This window comes from Microcebus murinus, chromosome 20 (assembly GCF_040939455.1).
Source record: "Microcebus murinus isolate Inina chromosome 20, M.murinus_Inina_mat1.0, whole genome shotgun sequence".
NCBI classification, from domain to species: Eukaryota; Metazoa; Chordata; class Mammalia; order Primates; family Cheirogaleidae; genus Microcebus; species Microcebus murinus.
This window is the reverse complement of record NC_134123.1, coordinates 19,510,190-19,527,210: the sequence shown is the minus strand read 5'-3', so window position 1 is coordinate 19,527,210 and position 17,021 is coordinate 19,510,190. Positions and strand designations below refer to the sequence as shown.

Genomic DNA, 17,021 nt, shown 5'->3' with positions numbered 1-17,021 from the left:
AGCAATCCTGCTGCCTCAGCCTCCTGAGTAGCTGGGCCTACAGGCATGCACCACCATGCCTGGCTAATTTTTTCTATATATTTTAGTTGGAAAATTAATTTCTTTCTATTTATAGTAGAGACAGAGTCTCACTCTTGCTCAGGCTGGTTTCGAACTCCTGACCTCAAGCGATTCTCCCGCCTTGGCCTCCCAGAGTACTAGGATTACAGGCGTGAGCCACTGCGACTGGCCCCATATTTCCTTTAAACCGGCAATTAGATCAAGATCATGTTTCAGTTTTAATTTTTCGCTAAGAACACTTCATATGTGATGGTGTACTTCCTTTTGCATCACATCAGGAAACACATACCATCTGGTTGTCTCTCTTCTCATGAGGTGTACATTGTTCACTGGATTCAGATGTTCCCCTGAGCCAACCATTACCAGTGCCCCATCAGCTTTTCCTTAAACAGTCTCAACAGCCACTGATGATCAGTGCCAGAATCAAAATTTCATTAGAGGTTGTACAATGATGATATTCTTTCTTTTTTTAAAAAAATTTTATTTTAGCGTATTATGGGGGTTCAAGTGTTAAGGTTACTTATATTGCCCATGCCCCCCTCCCTCAATGATGACATTCTTTATCTATTGTTTCACCTGCATTTATTAGCAGGAATTCTTCTATAAAAAACATATCCTCATCAATTATTTGGTTACTTTGAGACACAGTTCATACAGGAGAGAATGGATAAATGCCCGATTCTTTCATTTATCAGTTTTCAGACCCCAGTTCCTGAGCATCCTCTAAAGGTGAACATGGAAGGTTTTTGTTTTAGGCTTTTTATTATTAAATTAGAATATTCCAGGTCTTTCAAGAGATACAGTTTTACTTTTAATCATAGCATCAATACATTTCATAAGGTACTCAACCAAGAAGTTTATTGGACTGTTCAGGACTTTATCATTGTGCTTGACTTTGGAGAGATGGGGTGGTAGGTGGCCAAAGGGCTTCTCTTTCCCAGGTTTCCTCTTTCAGAACCTCAGACTTCCGGTAATTCTGCCACAGCAGTTCTGGGATTCTCAGCTCCTGTCCCCCATACTGTGTCATCCCCTTTGTGGCACAACTTTGGCCTGCTGTTAGGTTTGCATGAGCTCACACTCCTGGGCTGTCCTGCCAGAGGGCTGCGGTGGGTGCTCAGGCAGTGTGCCTAGCAGCAAAGCCTTTGGCCTGGAGCCTCCAGATTTTTCTGTTCCTGGCTGGCTGGCTGGCTGGGATGGGGCTTGGCAGGATGCTGTTTCTGAGACAGTTAGGGGAGGAAGATCGAAGATGGGGCTTCCTTCCTAACTAGCTCCTGCTTTCTCTTGGTTTATTTATTTATTTATTTTTTGAGACAGAGTCTTGCTTTGTTGCCCGGGCTAGAGTGAGTGTCGTGGCATCAGCCTAGCTCACAGCAACCTCAAACTCCTGGGCTCAAGCGATCCTCCTGCCTCAGCCTCCCCAGTAGCTGGGACTACAGGCATGTGCCACCATGCCCGGCTAATTTTTTCTATATATTTTTAGTTGTCCAACTAATTTCTTTCTATTTTTAGTAGAGATGGGGTCTCACTCTTGCTCAGACTTGTCTCAAACTCCTGACCTCGAGCAATCCACCCGCCTCAGCCTCCCAGAGTGCTAGGATTACAGGCATGAGCCACTGTGCCCGACCTCAGTAGATACTTCTTGAACAACTACTGTGTGCTCAGTCCTGTTCCAGGAGCTAGGGATACAAAGGAGAGCAAACCAGCTGTAGTGTTTTCCCTCAGCAAGCTATGCATCAAATAATTGCACAAATGGATGTAATATGGCTGGCAACTGTGGAATGAGTTTATTTATGAGAATGTGCTTATATTTGAGAAGGGTTCTACTATATTGGTAACAAGCTCCTGTGTACTCTCTGTCCCCAGGAAGCCTTGAGGTGTGCCCAAGCCCACGCATCATCCCCCCATCCCCAACCTGTGCAGAGAAGGAGTTACCCTGGAAGAGCGGCCATGGGGACCTGGCAGTGTACGTGTCTTCAGAAACCACGAAGATTGTGCCCGTGGACATGCAGACAGGCTGGAACCAGAGCATGTCATCCCTGGAGAGCCTGGCATCCCCTCCCTGCACCCAGGCCCCAACTCTGACCCGCCTGCCTCCCCACCCTCTGGGTGCTGAAGAACCCCAGGTCCCTCTCCACCTGCCTTCTGATCCATGCCCTAGCTTCGCCTTTCCCCCGAGCCTGGCCAAGGCTGGCCGCTCCCACAGTGAGAGCAGTGCTGACATCCCCCAGCAGCAGGAGCTGCAGCCCCTTATGGGCCACAAGAACCGCACCCATCTTAGCCCGGGCACTGCTAACTCCCACTGGTGCATCCAGTTCAACAGAAGTGGCCGGCTGTAGCCCAGGGCCTCAGGGAGAAGCAGGAGGTGGAGCCCCTGTGGGAAGTGCTCCCTGGGCAATGGGCAGAAGAGCCTGTTCAGCTTGCCATGGGGCTAGCAGGGCCTGGACTGAAGTAGCAACTGAGCTTTCTTGGGACTGGTCAGAGGGGTCTCCTGAGCTGGTCCTTATAGGGACCCTTCTCACCACCCTCCCTGCTCCCAACCCCTGCCACCTTCTGTGTCAATAAGGCTCCTACTCTGGCTCAGGATCCAGTCCGGGACTTCTAGGGCTGAGGCCCAGACATTTGGGTAGCTGATGCCCCTTCCCCAGTGGGCCTTTCTGGGGTTACCATAGGCAGCTGTCCCTGCGCCCAAAGCAAGGGCATCATTCCTTAGTGGACACTGGCCTTCCCTACCTTCTACCCCCACCTCAGCACTGGCTCAGGGACAGTGTCCTGACAGTGAGGCTCAGTGAGGGGCTGGTCCTCAGAGGGACTGGGGTGGGAGGCAGGGCAGGCCCCAACCTTGGGCTCTGCTGCCCTGTTGGGTTAGTTACCCACAGTTCATTTTTTTTAGGGCAGTGGGAATCTCTGCCTCCACTTCTTGCTTAGCCCTTTCCCTTTGCTGCCAGATATTGGGGTAATAGTTCCCCTTTCCCAGGACCAAGGCCAGGGGGCTGGGCCAGGTTCCAGTTCAGAACTGTTTCTTAGTCAGGGTCACTCTGGGGATCTGCTGCTCTGGGTCCAAATCTGGACCTTTCTGATCCTTGGGTCTGGGTTTTCTGAGGAGGGGACACAGTGGCCTCTGGGCTCCCATGTCACCACCTCAACATTCCCCAAGCAGGGAAGGAACCAGGTATCCCAGGGCCACTGCTCCATTGCTCTGGAGGCTGGGAAGCCTAGCTGCAGTGGTGAGGAGGGGGCTGACTGGGTGGCAGGTGACTTTCCAGTGTTTTGTACCTTGAACCTAAGATACATTAAACATCTTTCAGATGGATGGTGTCCTATGTCCATGTGTCTGGGGGTTTCCAGGGTAAGGGACAACAGGGGCATCTGGTGAGAAGTGTAAACTCCAGCTGCCTGCCCCAGGGACAGAGAACAGGGTTGGGTGGGGGGATCCCAGGCAGGACTGTTAGTCCCTCTGCCTCCCCTCGGCCACTACCTCTGCCATACTTTTCCAATATTGTCCCCTTAGCAGGGGCCTGTAGTGGCAATCTAGGGGATTATTGTATGAGCATTGGGTCACAGAACTGGGAGTCTATAAAATGAGAGAGGCTATCATGGAAAGAGACCCAAGAGGTCAGGTGCCAAGCTGCCCCAAGAGGCAGCCACCACACACCTGGGACCAGATAGACACTTCTTGAAAACCTGGAGGCAGGTGTAGGACAAATGAACAGAAGTGTCCTTCTGCATGTGACTGGTGGGAAGACAATCTCAAGGGACTTGGTTACCCTGAGTGCTTATGATACAAATCGTAGTGTGGGGTCTGGAAACATGGCTAGAAATGCCTAGGTAACAGCAGTCCCCAAACCTCACTTCCCATTGTGCCTGAAGGACTTTAAAATAAATTTGACATGTAACTCATATAGTATAAAAATTCACCCATCTACAGTGTACAGTGTAGTGTTTTTAATAGTCACTAGAGTTGTGCAACTTTCACCACGATCTAAGTTTAGAACATTTTTATCATTCCCCTGAGAAGCCCTGTACTCACTCCTCATCTCCTGCCCTCCCCAGCCCTAGGCAATCACTAACCTACTTTCTGGCACACTTGGCCAACTAACAATAACTTTTTCTGTGTTATCTGTGGCAAAGATAAGAAGAGAAGAGTGACTTATGCTTTGCTCTCATGGTGTTTACAGTAGGCACTGATAAGGCCTACTGGTTAACTAGTAGTCAACAGTTCAGAGTCTGGCAGTCCTAGCTGTCACTCACCAGCTATGTCATCGTGGGTGTGTTACATAATGTCTCTGGGCCTCAGTGTCCTCATCTCTAAAATGAGATAACAATCACTTCACAAGGTTGCTGCCAGGACTAAATGACAAAATGGGGAGGAGAACTCTACTCAGGGGGCCTGGCCCACGGTAAGGGATCACAAGTGTTTGCCATTATAGGTCTTATACTGCAAGGCAGGGGTGCCTGGAAAGTGCTGTAAGGCCTTGGGGAGATCTGGGCAGGCTTCCGGGAGGAGTCAGAGTGTGTGGGTGGCGGGTGCCTGGTGGAAGATGTATGAAACCTCAGCAGTCCAGGGGTGTGATGGGGCTGGTGCTGTGGAGCGCAGGCCTCAGTCAGTTCTCAGACTTTAGTGTCAGAATCACTGGGAACTTGTCTAACATGCATATTCCCAGGCCAACCCCAAAGGTTCTGATTCAGCAGGGTGGGGAGGGGGGCGGGGGAGCAGAGGTGGGGGCCAGTGAGGGGCAGGACTGCCTGAGTGGAGAGGAGATGGCTGGGGAAGGCTTGTGAAGAAGGAGGTGCAGTATCCAGGCCTTGAAGGAGAAAGGATTTTGATCAGGGCAGTTGGGTATGGGGCTTTAGGTAGAGACAGTAAGAGACAACACCAACAGATTCGTTTTCCAGACAGCCTGGGAAGACGAGAGGAAGGCTGTGATGCCTCCCGGTGGCCTTGAGTGCCATACTAAAGAGTGCGGAGGGCCGGAGGGCCGGGCACGATGGCTCACGCCTATAATCCTAGCACTCTGGGAGGCCAAGGTGGGAGGATCGCTCGCACCTTGGTCAGGAGTTCCAGACCAGCCTGAGCAACAGCGAGACCCCATCTCTACTAAAAAATAGAAATAAATTAATTGTCCACCTAAAAATATATAGAAAAAATTAGCAGGGCATGGTGGCACATCCTGTAGTTCTAGCTACTCAGGAGGCTGAGGCAGAAGGATCGCTTGAGCTCAGAAGTTGAGGTTGTTGTGAGCTAGGCTGATGCCATGGCACTCTAGCCTGGGCAACAGAGTGAGACTCTGTCTCAAAAAAAAAAAAAAAAAAAAAGGAGTGTGGAGTTTATTTAGGCCCAAGGCAAGAGAGGTTTGGAAGTTTTGGAGTACTTACTTGTTGCCGTCACTGTTTGGGGCAGTACTGAAGCAGGGTGAGCAAGGTTTGGGGTAGAGTGAGGGGAATGACTGTGGGTCTCTTATCTCTAGGCCCACTGAGGCCCAGAGCCCCCATTTCATTTTCGATTGAGTCATGTTGGCAAGGAATAGGTGGCTGAGGGAGGTTGGGGAAGGGGCAGGGGGAGAGGCCAATTCCCATTTCATGATCTCAGTGGAAAAGGCTGCTGTGAGTAGATTCTGCTGCCAGGAGAGCCACAGAGATGGGCCCCATGAGTCACTGCTCAGTCCTGCAAGCTCAGCCCACAGAGCCCACTGTGGTCAGCCACCCCAGGCTGGCTCCATGCCTAGCCCCCCAATATTCCCTCCCAGGCCTCAGTCTGTCCCTGTTTCTATCTGTACCTTTGCCATCCTGTGGCTGTGCATCCTGTAGCTCTCTACTTTCTGTCTCCTTTTCAGGATGAGATTCTGAATCTGCCTCCATTTGTGACTCTTGTTTCCATTTGATTCATAGATGGGGAGCCTCGGGAGGGCAGGCGTAGTGTGACCAGTCTCAGGCATCCCTAAGCATTTATTCTATGCCAAGCACCATGCTGGGAGCTGAAAGTACAGAAATAGACAATACACAGTCCCAGTTTCCACAAAGTTTACAACACGCTTTCTCTGTGGAGTGGGAAACCAGGGCCTAGCCCTGCCTCTATCTCAGTGTGGCTGCACCTCCCCTGAATCTGCCTGCTGTGCCCAGGGGTGCCAGGGTCAGCTGTGGCCTGTGGCTTGAGGCTCTTGTCTCTGGCACTCAGAGTGGTATGTGTGCCTGACATCAGGTCCCCCCAGCTCTTAGGGTTCCTGGCTGGTGGGTGGGGGTGGGCAGCAGAAGGGGAAGGAGGGAACTGGAGGCAGTGACTCAGTGGGGGTGGCCCTGGGACAGAGCTGGGGAAGGAGCCAAGGTTGGACGATGCTCACTGAAGCTTTGAGGGTAGGAAGAGAGGTCCGGCTGGGATTTAGCGATGGAGCAGGACAATTCCAAGGCTGCTTTTTCAGACCTGCTTATGGAGATGGCTCCTCTGTAGCTACCTGGGAGTCTAGACTCTAGGTGCTGGGTTGGGTGGGAGATTGCTGTTGTTCCCACTGTGCCTGCTCTGATGCCCAGGTTCATGAAGGAGGTGCCTGCCTTAGAGCCAGGGAGGCTATTGTCCCACTGCTCCGTGCCCCCAGGGACCAAGGGCCTGGACATTATGTGGGGCTCAGTGCCTTTTCCTGGCCACATGGCCAACTTCCCCATAATCTTCACATAAATTTTGGGGAGTTTCAGTCCAGGACCACATGCCCCAATGGGACCCCAAACCTAAGAGCTACCCAAGTGGCTTTCATCAGTTCAGGATTCCCTGACTGAGGGTGAAATGAGGGGTAGGTCACCAACACAGCCCAGGTGCTAGCGGTGAGCTGACGTTCGACTTACAGGGTCTTCCCTAGTCCTCACAGCAATCCCAGGAGAAAGGAATGACTCTCCTTTTTTACAGGTGAGGAAGGAGAGGTTCAAAGTGAAGAGAGTCCCTGGAACTCCCCCAGCAGGTAAGTGGAGGAGTTAGGCCTGGGCTAGTCTCTGGCCCCAGGACCCCACCTCGGCACCAGCCTCCCTGGCTGGACTCTGTGGGGAGGAAGGTACAGAGGTGCCAGAGAGTGCAAGGGGTGGAGGGTCTGGGGGATTCTGGCAGGCCTGGCTCAGCCCCCACCCTCCAGCCCAGACGGCAGCCCCATCCCGTCTCGGGACCCTACAAACGACTCTTGGTGGCTGTGCCAAGGCAGCGCCCCCCTCCACAGCTGAAGCCTCCGGCAGCCCCGGCGGGCCTGCGCGCTCACTCACCCTCGCGCACCTACACGGCCTGCCCCCGGGTACCGCTTCCGGCGCCGCTCGCCAGGCGGGAGTGGGCACGGTAGGACCGCCGGCCGTTGGTCGCTGCCCGGACCCGCGCACTGAGACGCCGAGGGTTGGGTGCAGAGTCCCCGGGGCCTGGGGGATAGGGGCGGGGCGGGGCGAGGCGAGCCGTCTGGGGCCGTGGGGCGGCGGGCGGGGGCGCTGCGGGGCTGCGTCTTGGGTTCCCAGCCGGCCGGCCGGCCGTCTACCGTCGGCCCCTGCGGGGCGAGCTGTGGCTGCGTCCTCCGGCCTCCAGGGGGCGGCGCGGCGCTCCGTCCTGGGCGGCCCGTCCTTCCCTCCCCCACGGCCAGGAGGCGGCGCCCCTGGACGCCGGGCTGCCGCGCGGTCTCTGCCGTCGAGGTCCATTCGAGGGCTCCGGCTGCGAGGCCTCTGGGGCTTCCCAATTATCTGCCGCCCATCCCCGGGTCGTGAGTCAGACCAGCGGGCGAGGGAGGGCCCGTGCCAGTCTCCGCGCCGAGGCTTGGCCGGGACGGGGAGCTTGAGCACGAGGTAGCCCCGCGCCACAGCCGCGAGAGCCCCACGTGAGGGCGTGTGCAAGGGTGGGGTCCCACCGGGCAAAAGCCCACGGGGCTGCGACAGGAGGCCTGAGCAAAAGGGAGCCCCCTGACCTTCCTTCCTCTCCAGGCCTGAAGTATGTTGGCGGCAGCGCTTCCTCTGCCCTCGCACCAAGACTGGCACCCCTCTCCTGCGGCCTAGTGCTTTGCGCTTGCATTGCCCACCGAGTCCTACCCAACCATCTTCAACCCAGTTCCTGGAAGAGGGGGTCCTCTGTTCATACAGAGGCCCAGCCCTGAGCAGGCCCACCGGGGGAAGGAAGGAAGTGATGGAAAGGCCCCAGGAGTGTGGGGATGAGTCCCCAGACTCCCAGGGCCATGCCACAGATTGGAGATTTGCTGTGTGCAGTTTCAGGGATGCCTGGGAGGAGGAGGAGGAGGAACCTGCTCCCCAGATGCAGATCAAGGACTCCAAACCTCCAAGAGGACCAGCAGAGGCAGCCCAGGGTGAAGGGCTACATGGCAGCCCTTTGTCCAGGGAGCTTCAATTATCCCTAGAAGAGATGGCTTCAGATGGGTCGGGGGATGCCCAGCAGATTACATTAGGAGGCTCCTCAGTCCAGTCAGAGGAGCTGGCCCCCTCTGGAGTGGAGAGTCTCCTATGTCCCATGTCCTCCCACCTCAGCCTGGCACAGGGTGAGAATGACAGCTCAGGGATAGGCTTGGTAGGGAACCCAGATCCAAGCAGGGCAATTCCAGCCAGCTTGGGCCCTGGGGAGTTGGACAGTGACCCTGCGGACCTTGGAGATGCTTTATTGGAGACATCATCAAAGCTGCTGGAGGCAGGTAAGAGAGGCTGGGCTAGGGAAGTCTGGGAAGGGAACGAGGATGCCTAGAGATGGATGTTGAGACCTGGGGGTGAGGTGTGGGGGGGTATGTCTCTGACTCTATTCAGGCTGAAGCCCAGGTCAAAGGAAGGGTTTCAGTGTAGGTGGTCCAATATAAACCCAAGCCATTTCCCTTCCCAAGCCCCCAGCAGATCCAGCCTCCCTAAGCCTACTGACTGTCTCTTGGCCCGGGACCTCACTTGGGAGCTGCTGGCCAGTGGCATGGCTGCCTTGCCAGGTAGCCCGGAGGGTCTAGAGGTGGTAGAGGTGGGGTGACCCGATTGGGTGGGTGTTCACTGCCTCCTCCCCACAGGGACTAGGGATGTAGAAGGCCGAGCAGTGCTGCTTCTGTGTGCCCACAGCCCAGCCTGGCTTCATCCCAAGTGCAACAGCGGTGAACTCATCCACCTCCTGCTCTACCTGCGAAGCATCCCCAGGTTTGGGGGAGGAGGTTGGGGGACTGAGCCTGAGCCAGGAAATGTCAGGATCTGAGAATCAGATACTGAATTGAAGCTCACCTCTTTAGGCCAGAAGTACAGGCTCTAGGACTGACAGTGCTAGTTGATGCCCGAATTTGTTCCCCAAGCTCGTCCCTCTTCTTGGGGCTCAGCCAACTACAAGTGAGTACAGGACTGTAGCTCCCCCTCATTCCTTTTGTGTAGAGTTGTGGGCAGGGCTGAGCTCAGATTCCTTTGCAGGAAGCAGCCCCAGGGTCGGTGCACCAGGTGCTACTAGTAGGAAAAATGCCAGAGGAGGTGCCTTCTGGCCTACAGGTACTGAGCCAAGTTGGTTAAGGCTGAAGATGGGGTGCTTCCCCACCCAGGCCTCGGTCACAAGACTGCCTTCTCCTACAGCTGGAGCAGCTACTCTCTTATCAGAGCCTGCTGACCCACATCCCCACCGCGGGGTTGCCCACTTCACTGGGAGGATGTCTGCCTTACTACCACCAGGCCTGGCTGCATTTCCGGATGGTTAGTGCAACCGGGTGGAGGTGGGTGGGGGGTTATGTAGGCAACCTGGGCCTACAGAGGAGGCTTGAGCCCTGGCTTGAGCAGGGAAAAGCTGTCTGCAGTGGCCTGGAATCCAAGAGCCCTGGGACCAGCACTACATGCTGCTCTGGTTGTGCCTATCTCTGCTCACAGCGTCTAGAAGCCCTACTGCAGAGCTGCCAGGAGGTTTGTGCCCTGCTCCAGGGGGCCATCGAGAGTATGAAGGCTGTGCCCCAGCCCATGGAGTCTGGGGTGAGTGACCCCTCCCAACACCTCCCTGAGTGGCCTGTGTCTCCCTCCTTCTCTCCCATGGCCACCTCCACTGCCTATTGCTGTCAATCATAGGAAGTTGGTCAGCTGCTACGGCAGGCACGGGTCCTGATGCAGCAGGTGCTAGACTCCCCACGGCTGGCATGGCTACAATGCCAGGGGGGCATGGAGCTGGCATGGTTGAAGCAGGAGGTCCCAGAGGTGACCCTGAGTCCAGACTACAGGTAGGTATGAGCCCAGCTCCCAGACCTTGCCCCAGCGCAACCCACCATATCTGTGCCAAGTACTCAACTGGCTGGCTCAGAACCAGGATAGGGTGGAGTGGAGCAAGGGGACTGGCAGGAGCCCTAAGACCATGTACCCTGTACCAGGCCAGCAGTGGACAAGGCTGGTGAGCTGTATGGCCGTGTGGACGGACTGCTGCATCAACTGACCCTTCAGAGCAACCAGCGAGTACAGGCTCTAGAGTTGGTCCAGATGATGGAAGCCCAGGAGGGCGGGCTGCACCAGGTGGGAACTACTTGCCCAGAGTGAGCCCTGCCCCTGATCTCAAGCGTGACCCCTGACCCACAGCAACCTCCTCACCTGTCCCTGCTTATGCCCCTCCAGATTGAAGTGTGGCTGCAACAGGTGGGCTGGCCAGCACTGGAGGAGCCAGAGGAGCCCTCACTGGACATGCTGCTCCAGGCCCAAGGCCCCTTTCGGGAGCTGGACCATGTTGCCCAAGTAAGTTTGGCCACTTGCTCAGGTATTAGGAACTGGGAATGCAGGAGTGAGTGAAATCAGATCAATTCATTGCTCTCCTGGAACTATTAGTCCAGCAGAGGAAATCAGTTGTAACCAAGCACAGTCATATATGTGATTGTAAACTGAGGCAAGAACTCTGGACAGAAGCAACACAAATGATTCTACCTGAGGGTAGAATAAAGACTTGATCTAGCAGGGTGTTGGGCAAGCTTTTTTGGGGTGATATTTCAGCTGAAGGATAAGTTGGGGTCAACTAGGCAGAAGAAGTTGGGGATGGGGTCATTTCAGGCTGGGGAAGCAGCACGTGCAAAGTTCTTGTGGCAGGAGGGAACATGGTGCTCCCGAGGAGCCAGAACATCCAGTGAGGTTGAAACACAGAACGGAAGAGGGAGAGCAGGGTGAGATGAAGTGACATGAGGCTGGAAGACTGGTCAGTGGTGAGATCGCTGGGCCCTGTAGCAGTGTAAAGTTTCAGCAGGAAAGTTTCAAAGATCTGTATTCTAGAAAGATTACTTTAGTTTCTGAGTAGACAGTGACTTGGAGGGTGAACATGGAGAGTCCAGTGAAGAGGTAATTGCACTAGTCTTGGTGGGGATTGATGCTTTCTTTGGCCAGGATGGTGGCAGGGGAGACGGGTTTGAGAGATTGATGGATCTGATGGTGGATCTATGTGGGAGGGTGAGGGAGAAGGAGGTTGTAAGGATGAATGTTCCCTGAGAGAGGGACTAGGAGATGAGGACATTTGAGGGGGGAAGAGCATTTGTGTGTCCCGTCTTGGGTGTGCTTCTGAGATGGCTGTGAGGGAGGAGAGAAAGGCCCTTGGGTGTTGGGCCTGGAGCTCAGAGAGGTCTGGCTGGGGAGGGTCACTTGATGGGCGTGGATGTGTGGATGACATTTGTAGTCGCTTTCATAAGCTTGCCTGGGAGAGAGCGTACTGTCTCAGGAGTCCCCCCCATGTTTAATGGCTCAAGGGAAGGGGACCAGCAGCAGGGGGACCTACTGGAGAATGATGGGGAGGAGTCAAGGATGCCCAGGAGAGAGCGGCCTGAGTGCTATTAAGGGGTGGAGTCAGTGAGGCCTGGGACATGCTGGGGACAGGGGCAGAGGTGGGGCTGGAGTGGGCTGGTGTGGAGTAAAGACTGGTAGTGGTGAGGACGGACAATTCCTCCAGGACGTTTTGCTGATAGAGGAGACTGGATACAGGTAGGGCCTGGAAGGGGTAGGGAAACTCTTCCACCACTGGAGAGACCTGGTGATGACATGTCAGTGGGAAAGATCTGGATTTGGGCTGGACCATCAGGCCTGGGCTGGCTGAGCCCAGTCTCTGTCTGTCCAGGAGCAGGTCAGGCAAGGGGAGAAGTTTCTGCAGCCGCTGGCTGGCTGGGAGGCAGCTGACCTGGGCCCCTGTGGAGCGCGCTTTCTGGCACTGCGAGCCCAGCTGACTGAATTCTCTAGGGCTTTGGCCCAGCGGCGCCAGCGGCTGGCAGATGCTGAGAAGCTGTTTCAGTTCTTCAAGCAGGTGGGTGAGGATCCTGTCCCTGCATCCAGGTGCTCTGTGGGACCCAAGGGGTGACTGCCTCACCTCCACCACAGCCTGAACTTTTCCTGGTCATGCCACATTCTCTTTCCTTCTCTTAAGTCTGACCCCCAAATCCAGCCACTGGAGATGTGGCCTGGGGCCAGCATCCTGTGGGATGGGGAGCAGGTAGAGGAGCAGAAGGCTGGGTGGCCATGGTGGGTTCCTCTTCTAACACCTGTCTGGCCCTGGTGTTGCAGGCCTCAACATGGGCGGAGGAGGGGCAGCGGGTGTTGGCAGAGCTGGAGCAGGAGCGCCCAGGGACTGTGCTGCAGCGGCTGCAGCTGCATTGGACCAAGCACCCTGACCTGCCTCCTGCACACTTCCGAAAGATGTGGGCTCTGGCCACAGGGCTGGGTTCAGAGGGCATCCGCCAGGAATGCCGCTGGGCCTGGGCGCAGTGCCAGGACACCTGGCTGGCCCTGGACCAGAAGCTAGAGTCTGCCCTGAAGCCATCATCGGTGGGTAGCACAGCTAGCCTGTTTGTCAGCCGGGTCCCCAATGTTCCTGCCCCACCTCCCCTGAGGAAGGCCTACAGCTTTGATCGGAATCTGGGGAAGAGTCTCAGCAAACCTACCCATCACTGCCACCATGCGGCCATTGTCACTGCCTGCCATGGACCAGAGGCTGGAGGAGGTGCCCAGCCCCAGCTATCAGCTACTGTGCCTCCACCAGGCAGCTCTGACCCCAGGAGTCCCAGCAGGTACAGGCAGTAGGCAGGTAGGGGAGGGCAGTGGGAGTAGATGTCTTGGTTCCTGACTCCAGCTACCTGGTAGGCTACAGCTGGTGCTGGCAGAGATGGTGGCTACGGAGCGGGAATATGTCCGGGCCCTTGACTACACCATGGACAACTACTTCCCCGAGCTGGATCGCCCTGATGTGCCCCAGGGCCTCCGAGGCCAGCGCTCCCACCTCTTTGGCAACCTGGAGAAGCTGCGTGACTTCCACTGCCATTTCTTCCTGCGTGAGCTAGAGGCTTGCACCCGGCACCCACCGCGAGTGGCCTATGCCTTCCTGCGCCACGTAAGCCCTACAGGCCACATGGCTTCCAGCTGATTCTACCACAGTCCCCAAGGAGCACTGGGCACATGCTTGGTGCCAGGCCCTGTGCTGGGTACAGCTATGAGCAAGACTGACAGGGTCCCTGCATTTCGGAGTGCTCTTAGTTCAGTGGAGGAGACATAAAAGTGAAAAAGATACTTTTAGATTATAGTTGGAGCTAGAAGAAAAATAGGCAGGATGGATGCTTGTGAGTTCCTGGCAGGGCAGGGATTCCCACCTTTGAGGGAGCAGTTAGAGAAGGCCCCTGAGGAGCTGACATTTGCACTGAGACGGGGAGGAGCTGAAGTAACAGTGTTCTACCCAGAGGAAAAAGCAAGTGCAAAGCCATGTGGCAGGAAAGAGGCCCAGCGGTTAAGGAAGTGAGCAAAGACGTGGCTGAGTGTAGGAAGCAAGAAGAGGGCAGAGGTGAGACCAGAGAGATATTCTCAGAGCTGTGGGAGGAGCATAGCTGAAGGCAGAGGCTCAATGGGAGGGTAGCGGATTTATTCCCCAGAGGGCCTGTTGGGCACACCCTCTCAGCACAGGGCCTGTTCTTGCCACATCACCCCTCGTTCAAAGCAGTGAAGTTTGGATCTGTGGGTCGAGGCCTCCCTGTGGAGCCATCTGTTGGCATTTTGGTCCTTTCAAGCTGAGAGTGATCTGGCCCAGGGGGGCCAGCCTTTGTGAGCTGGACCCCCTGCACCTGGGCTGAGCCGCATGTCTTTGTAGAGGGTGCAGTTTGGGATGTATGCGCTCTACAGCAAGAACAAACCTCGCTCTGACGCCCTGATGTCCAGCTATGGTCATGCCTTCTTCAAGGTAGGTGAGCTTGAGACTGTAGGAAGAGTAGAGGCATGGGGGCAGTACCCTTCAACCACTCAGTGATCTCCTACCCACCTGGCAGGACAAGCAGCAAGCACTGGGGGACCACCTGGACCTGGCCTCCTACCTGCTGAAGCCCATCCAGCGCATGAGCAAATATGCGCTGCTGCTGCAGGAGCTGGCTCGGGCCTGCGGGGGTTCCACGCAGGAGCTGAATGCTCTGCAGGCAGCCCAAAGCCTCGTGCACTTCCAGCTGCGACATGGCAATGACCTGTTAGCCATGGACGCCATCCAAGGCTGTGATGTGAGTCATCCCAGACTGCAGTGGGTGGGGACAGTAGGTGTGGAACAAGAGGGCAGAAGAGGCTGGGCACCCACTGAGCCCCAACTTTGCAGGTCAACCTCAAGGAACAGGGGCAGCTGGTGCGACAGGATGAGTTCATGGTGCGCGCTGGGCGCCACAAGTCCCTACGCCGTGTTTTCCTCTTTGAGGAGCTGCTGCTCTTCAGCAAGCCTCGCCGTGGGCCTACAGGTGTTGATACATTTGCCTACAAGCGCTCCTTCAAGGTAGGCCCATCCTGACCCTGGCCCCTGCCCTTTCCTTCCACCCCCACACTTCAAACTCCTCTCTCCTGGCCACACAGATGGCAGACCTTGGCCTCACTGAGTGCTGCGGTGACAGCAATCTGCGCTTTGAGATCTGGTTCCGCCGTCGCAAGGCCAGGGACACCTTTGTGCTGCAGGCCTCCAGCTTGGCCACCAAGCAGTCCTGGACGGCTGACATCTCCCGCTTGCTCTGGAGGCAGGCTGTCCACAACAAGGGTGGGTCTCTGCCCCCTACTTCACCCCATACTCCCCTACCTGGAGAGCTTATGTTGTCCCACAGGAGCCCAGGAAGGGGCTAGGGACCTGGAAAATCTTGGCAAGAGGGGAGGAGGCTCAGCAGCAGCCAGTGCAGAGGAAGGAACTTCAGAGTCAGGCAGTCCTGCTGTCACTGTCTCTGACTTTGGCTGAAACATTAACCTCTCTGAGTATAAGGGGCCTCATCTCTAAAAGGGGAATTAGGACAGCTGCCCCACAGGATTATTGGGAGGAGAGAGCCTGGCACCAGAAGTGCTCAGTGCCCAGGATGGCTAATCTGCTGGATGTGGGTATACAGGAAAGACTTATTGGGGGGGTTATATAGAGGCCCAAGGATAAGGCTAATGTCCATAGGGGCCCTGCTCATTCCCATTCTCCATCCAGAGGTGCGTATGGCTGAGATGGTGTCCATGGGTGTTGGGAACAAGGCCTTCCAGGACATTGCCCCCAGTGAGGAAGCTATCAACGACCGCACCATCAACTACGTCCTAAAGTGCCGAGGTAGCAGTCAGGCTACAGGGGGTGTGGGTGAGGACAGCTGTATGGGAGGCACTGTGGACCTCTGTCATCCCTGGCCTGTGCTCCCCTCGGGGTCTTGGGTCAGGCTGGGCCTGTCCCAACCTGACCCTCTCTCTTATGCAGAAGTTCGCTCTCGGGCCTCCATTGCTGTGGCCCCGCTTGACTATGACAGCCCTTACCTGGGGGCCTCAAGCTCCCTTCCTGGAGACCCTGCCTCTTGCTCTGTGCTGGGGTCCCTCAACCTGCACCTGTATAGAGACCCAGCTCTTCTGGATCTCCGCTGGCCCCTATATCCTCCCAACTTCCCAGAGGAAGCGGCGCTGGACGCTGAGGTGGAGCTGGGCAGCCAGCCCTCTCTGAGTATGTCTGGGCTTAGCCAGAGGCAGGAGGGCATGACTTGGGGTCTGGGCCTCCCCTGCTGACAGCTTACCCATTCTTCCTCCTTAGCTCCTGAGGACTCAGAGGTCTCGTCCCAGTGCCCATCAGCCAGTGGCTCCAGTGGCTCTGACAGTAGCTGTGTGTCAGGGCAGGCCCTGGGCAGGGGTCTCGAGGACTTGTCCTATGTGAGTGCCATCTTGCCCTATACCTACAAGCCCCTCCCCAGCCTGCCTTTCCTTTAGGCAGAGCTGGGAGTGGGTGGGCCAGAGCTATTCCCCAGAGACCTCCCTAGACCCAGAGCTAGGGAAATAGGCATTCATGCCTAGCCTGGCACCACAGGTCTGAGCCCAGGCCCAGCCCAGGCTTGAAGACAAGCAGTGGATCCAGCAGCCTGTAGCTCCAAGGAATAACACCTCTCTGGATCTGCTGTGACCAGGGCATGGCTGGCACCCAGGCCATCTCCAGCGTACACGGACAGCCCTGTTGAGTACCCTTTCTGATATCTGTAGCCATTGGACAAACTGGAATGGGGCCCCCACAGGGGAGTCTGGCTGCAGAGCCTGAATGAGCACCCTGATGCTAGGCTCCTGGCCCCATGTCCCCTTCTGTTCCCTCTCCGGCTCCCACCCCAGTTGTGGGTTAAGAATAGACTAGGTAGAGGGTGGGCATTTCCATGCTCTAGGCTGGTGGGACACCATATGGTTCTGGATAGTGACTAGGCTGCCCCCACCCCTCAGGAGGAACCCAGGTGGGCTCCCAGCAGCTGCTCCTCAGTCCTTGGACTTAAAGCTGAGGTCCTCAACCATAGGAGCTGGCCCACTCCTTTTGTACATTTACCCTTACCTGCCCTGGCCCCCCAAGGTCCAGCCCTTTTTTTTTCCCTGGAGCAATTTGGTTATTATGACTTGATGCCTTTTGAATAGCTTTCAAGAGAGTTGTCTAAAATTATCTTACTGGTTGTTAGGCCTTTGGTGTCTCAGAGAAGGAGTTTAGGCTTTTGACTTGTGATTTATTCTTTTATTTGTTTATAATAAAAAAAAATAGACTTGTATGTATCTTTAGGTGGACA

General features: G+C 55.8%; 2 protein-coding genes and 1 long non-coding RNA gene across 9 annotated transcripts in view; 2 read left to right on the top strand and 1 right to left on the bottom strand.

Moving 5' to 3' along the window:
- SLC9A5 (solute carrier family 9 member A5) overlaps positions 1–3,370 on the top strand; it is a 21,185-nt gene extending 17,815 nt beyond the window's left edge. The window contains exon 16 of one of the 2 annotated variants that reach the window (XM_075995720.1): positions 1,924–3,370. In XM_075995720.1, the coding sequence (XP_075851835.1) occupies positions 1,924–2,396 (473 nt within the window). In that variant the 3' untranslated portion in view covers positions 2,397–3,370. The remainder of the gene's footprint in view (positions 1–1,923) is intronic. The other variant, XM_075995721.1, reaches the window with a different exon arrangement.
- LOC105858993 (uncharacterized) overlaps positions 1–7,971 on the bottom strand; it is an 18,980-nt gene extending 11,009 nt beyond the window's left edge. For 2 of the 4 annotated variants that reach the window (XR_012913688.1, XR_012913686.1), the window contains exons 1-2: positions 7,297–7,971; positions 5,835–6,032 (exon numbers count right to left, since the gene is read on the bottom strand). This is a non-coding gene — a long non-coding RNA (uncharacterized LOC105858993). Of the gene's footprint in view, positions 1–813; positions 1,278–5,834; positions 6,033–7,296 lie in introns of those variants that run through there. The other 2 variants (XR_001148350.3, XR_012913687.1) reach the window with 2 other exon arrangements.
- PLEKHG4 (pleckstrin homology and RhoGEF domain containing G4) lies at positions 6,397–17,021 on the top strand. 3 transcript variants are annotated; one of them, XM_075995718.1, is made up of 23 exons: positions 6,416–6,525; positions 6,953–7,004; positions 7,993–8,708; positions 8,892–8,987; positions 9,063–9,186; positions 9,276–9,369; positions 9,448–9,522; positions 9,604–9,720; positions 9,892–9,990; positions 10,084–10,232; positions 10,380–10,518; positions 10,618–10,734; positions 12,092–12,274; positions 12,532–13,034; positions 13,108–13,354; positions 14,102–14,191; positions 14,277–14,498; positions 14,591–14,761; positions 14,839–15,016; positions 15,440–15,556; positions 15,698–15,934; positions 16,022–16,137; positions 16,292–17,021. In XM_075995718.1, the coding sequence occupies exons 3-23, from the start codon at positions 8,192–8,194 to the stop codon at positions 16,295–16,297; spliced, it is 3,597 nt and encodes a 1,198-aa protein (XP_075851833.1). In that variant the 5' UTR covers positions 6,416–6,525; positions 6,953–7,004; positions 7,993–8,191; the 3' UTR covers positions 16,298–17,021. The 3 variants fall into 3 exon arrangements, with proteins under 3 accessions (XP_012597933.2, XP_075851833.1, XP_075851832.1); XM_075995717.1 differs by having other exon boundaries at positions 16,022–17,021; XM_012742479.3 differs by having other exon boundaries at positions 6,397–7,004; positions 16,022–17,021.

Coding starts and splice junctions, on each gene's coding strand:
- PLEKHG4 (XM_012742479.3), top strand. CDS start 8,192: ATGGAAAGGCCCCAGGAGTGTGGGGATGAGTCCCCAGACTCCCAGGGC. Junction 13,035..13,107: donor GACCCCAGGAGTCCCAGCAG/GTACAGGCAGTA, acceptor GCTACCTGGTAG/GCTACAGCTGGTGCTGGCAG. Junction 15,557..15,697: donor CTACGTCCTAAAGTGCCGAG/GTAGCAGTCAGG, acceptor TCTCTTATGCAG/AAGTTCGCTCTCGGGCCTCC.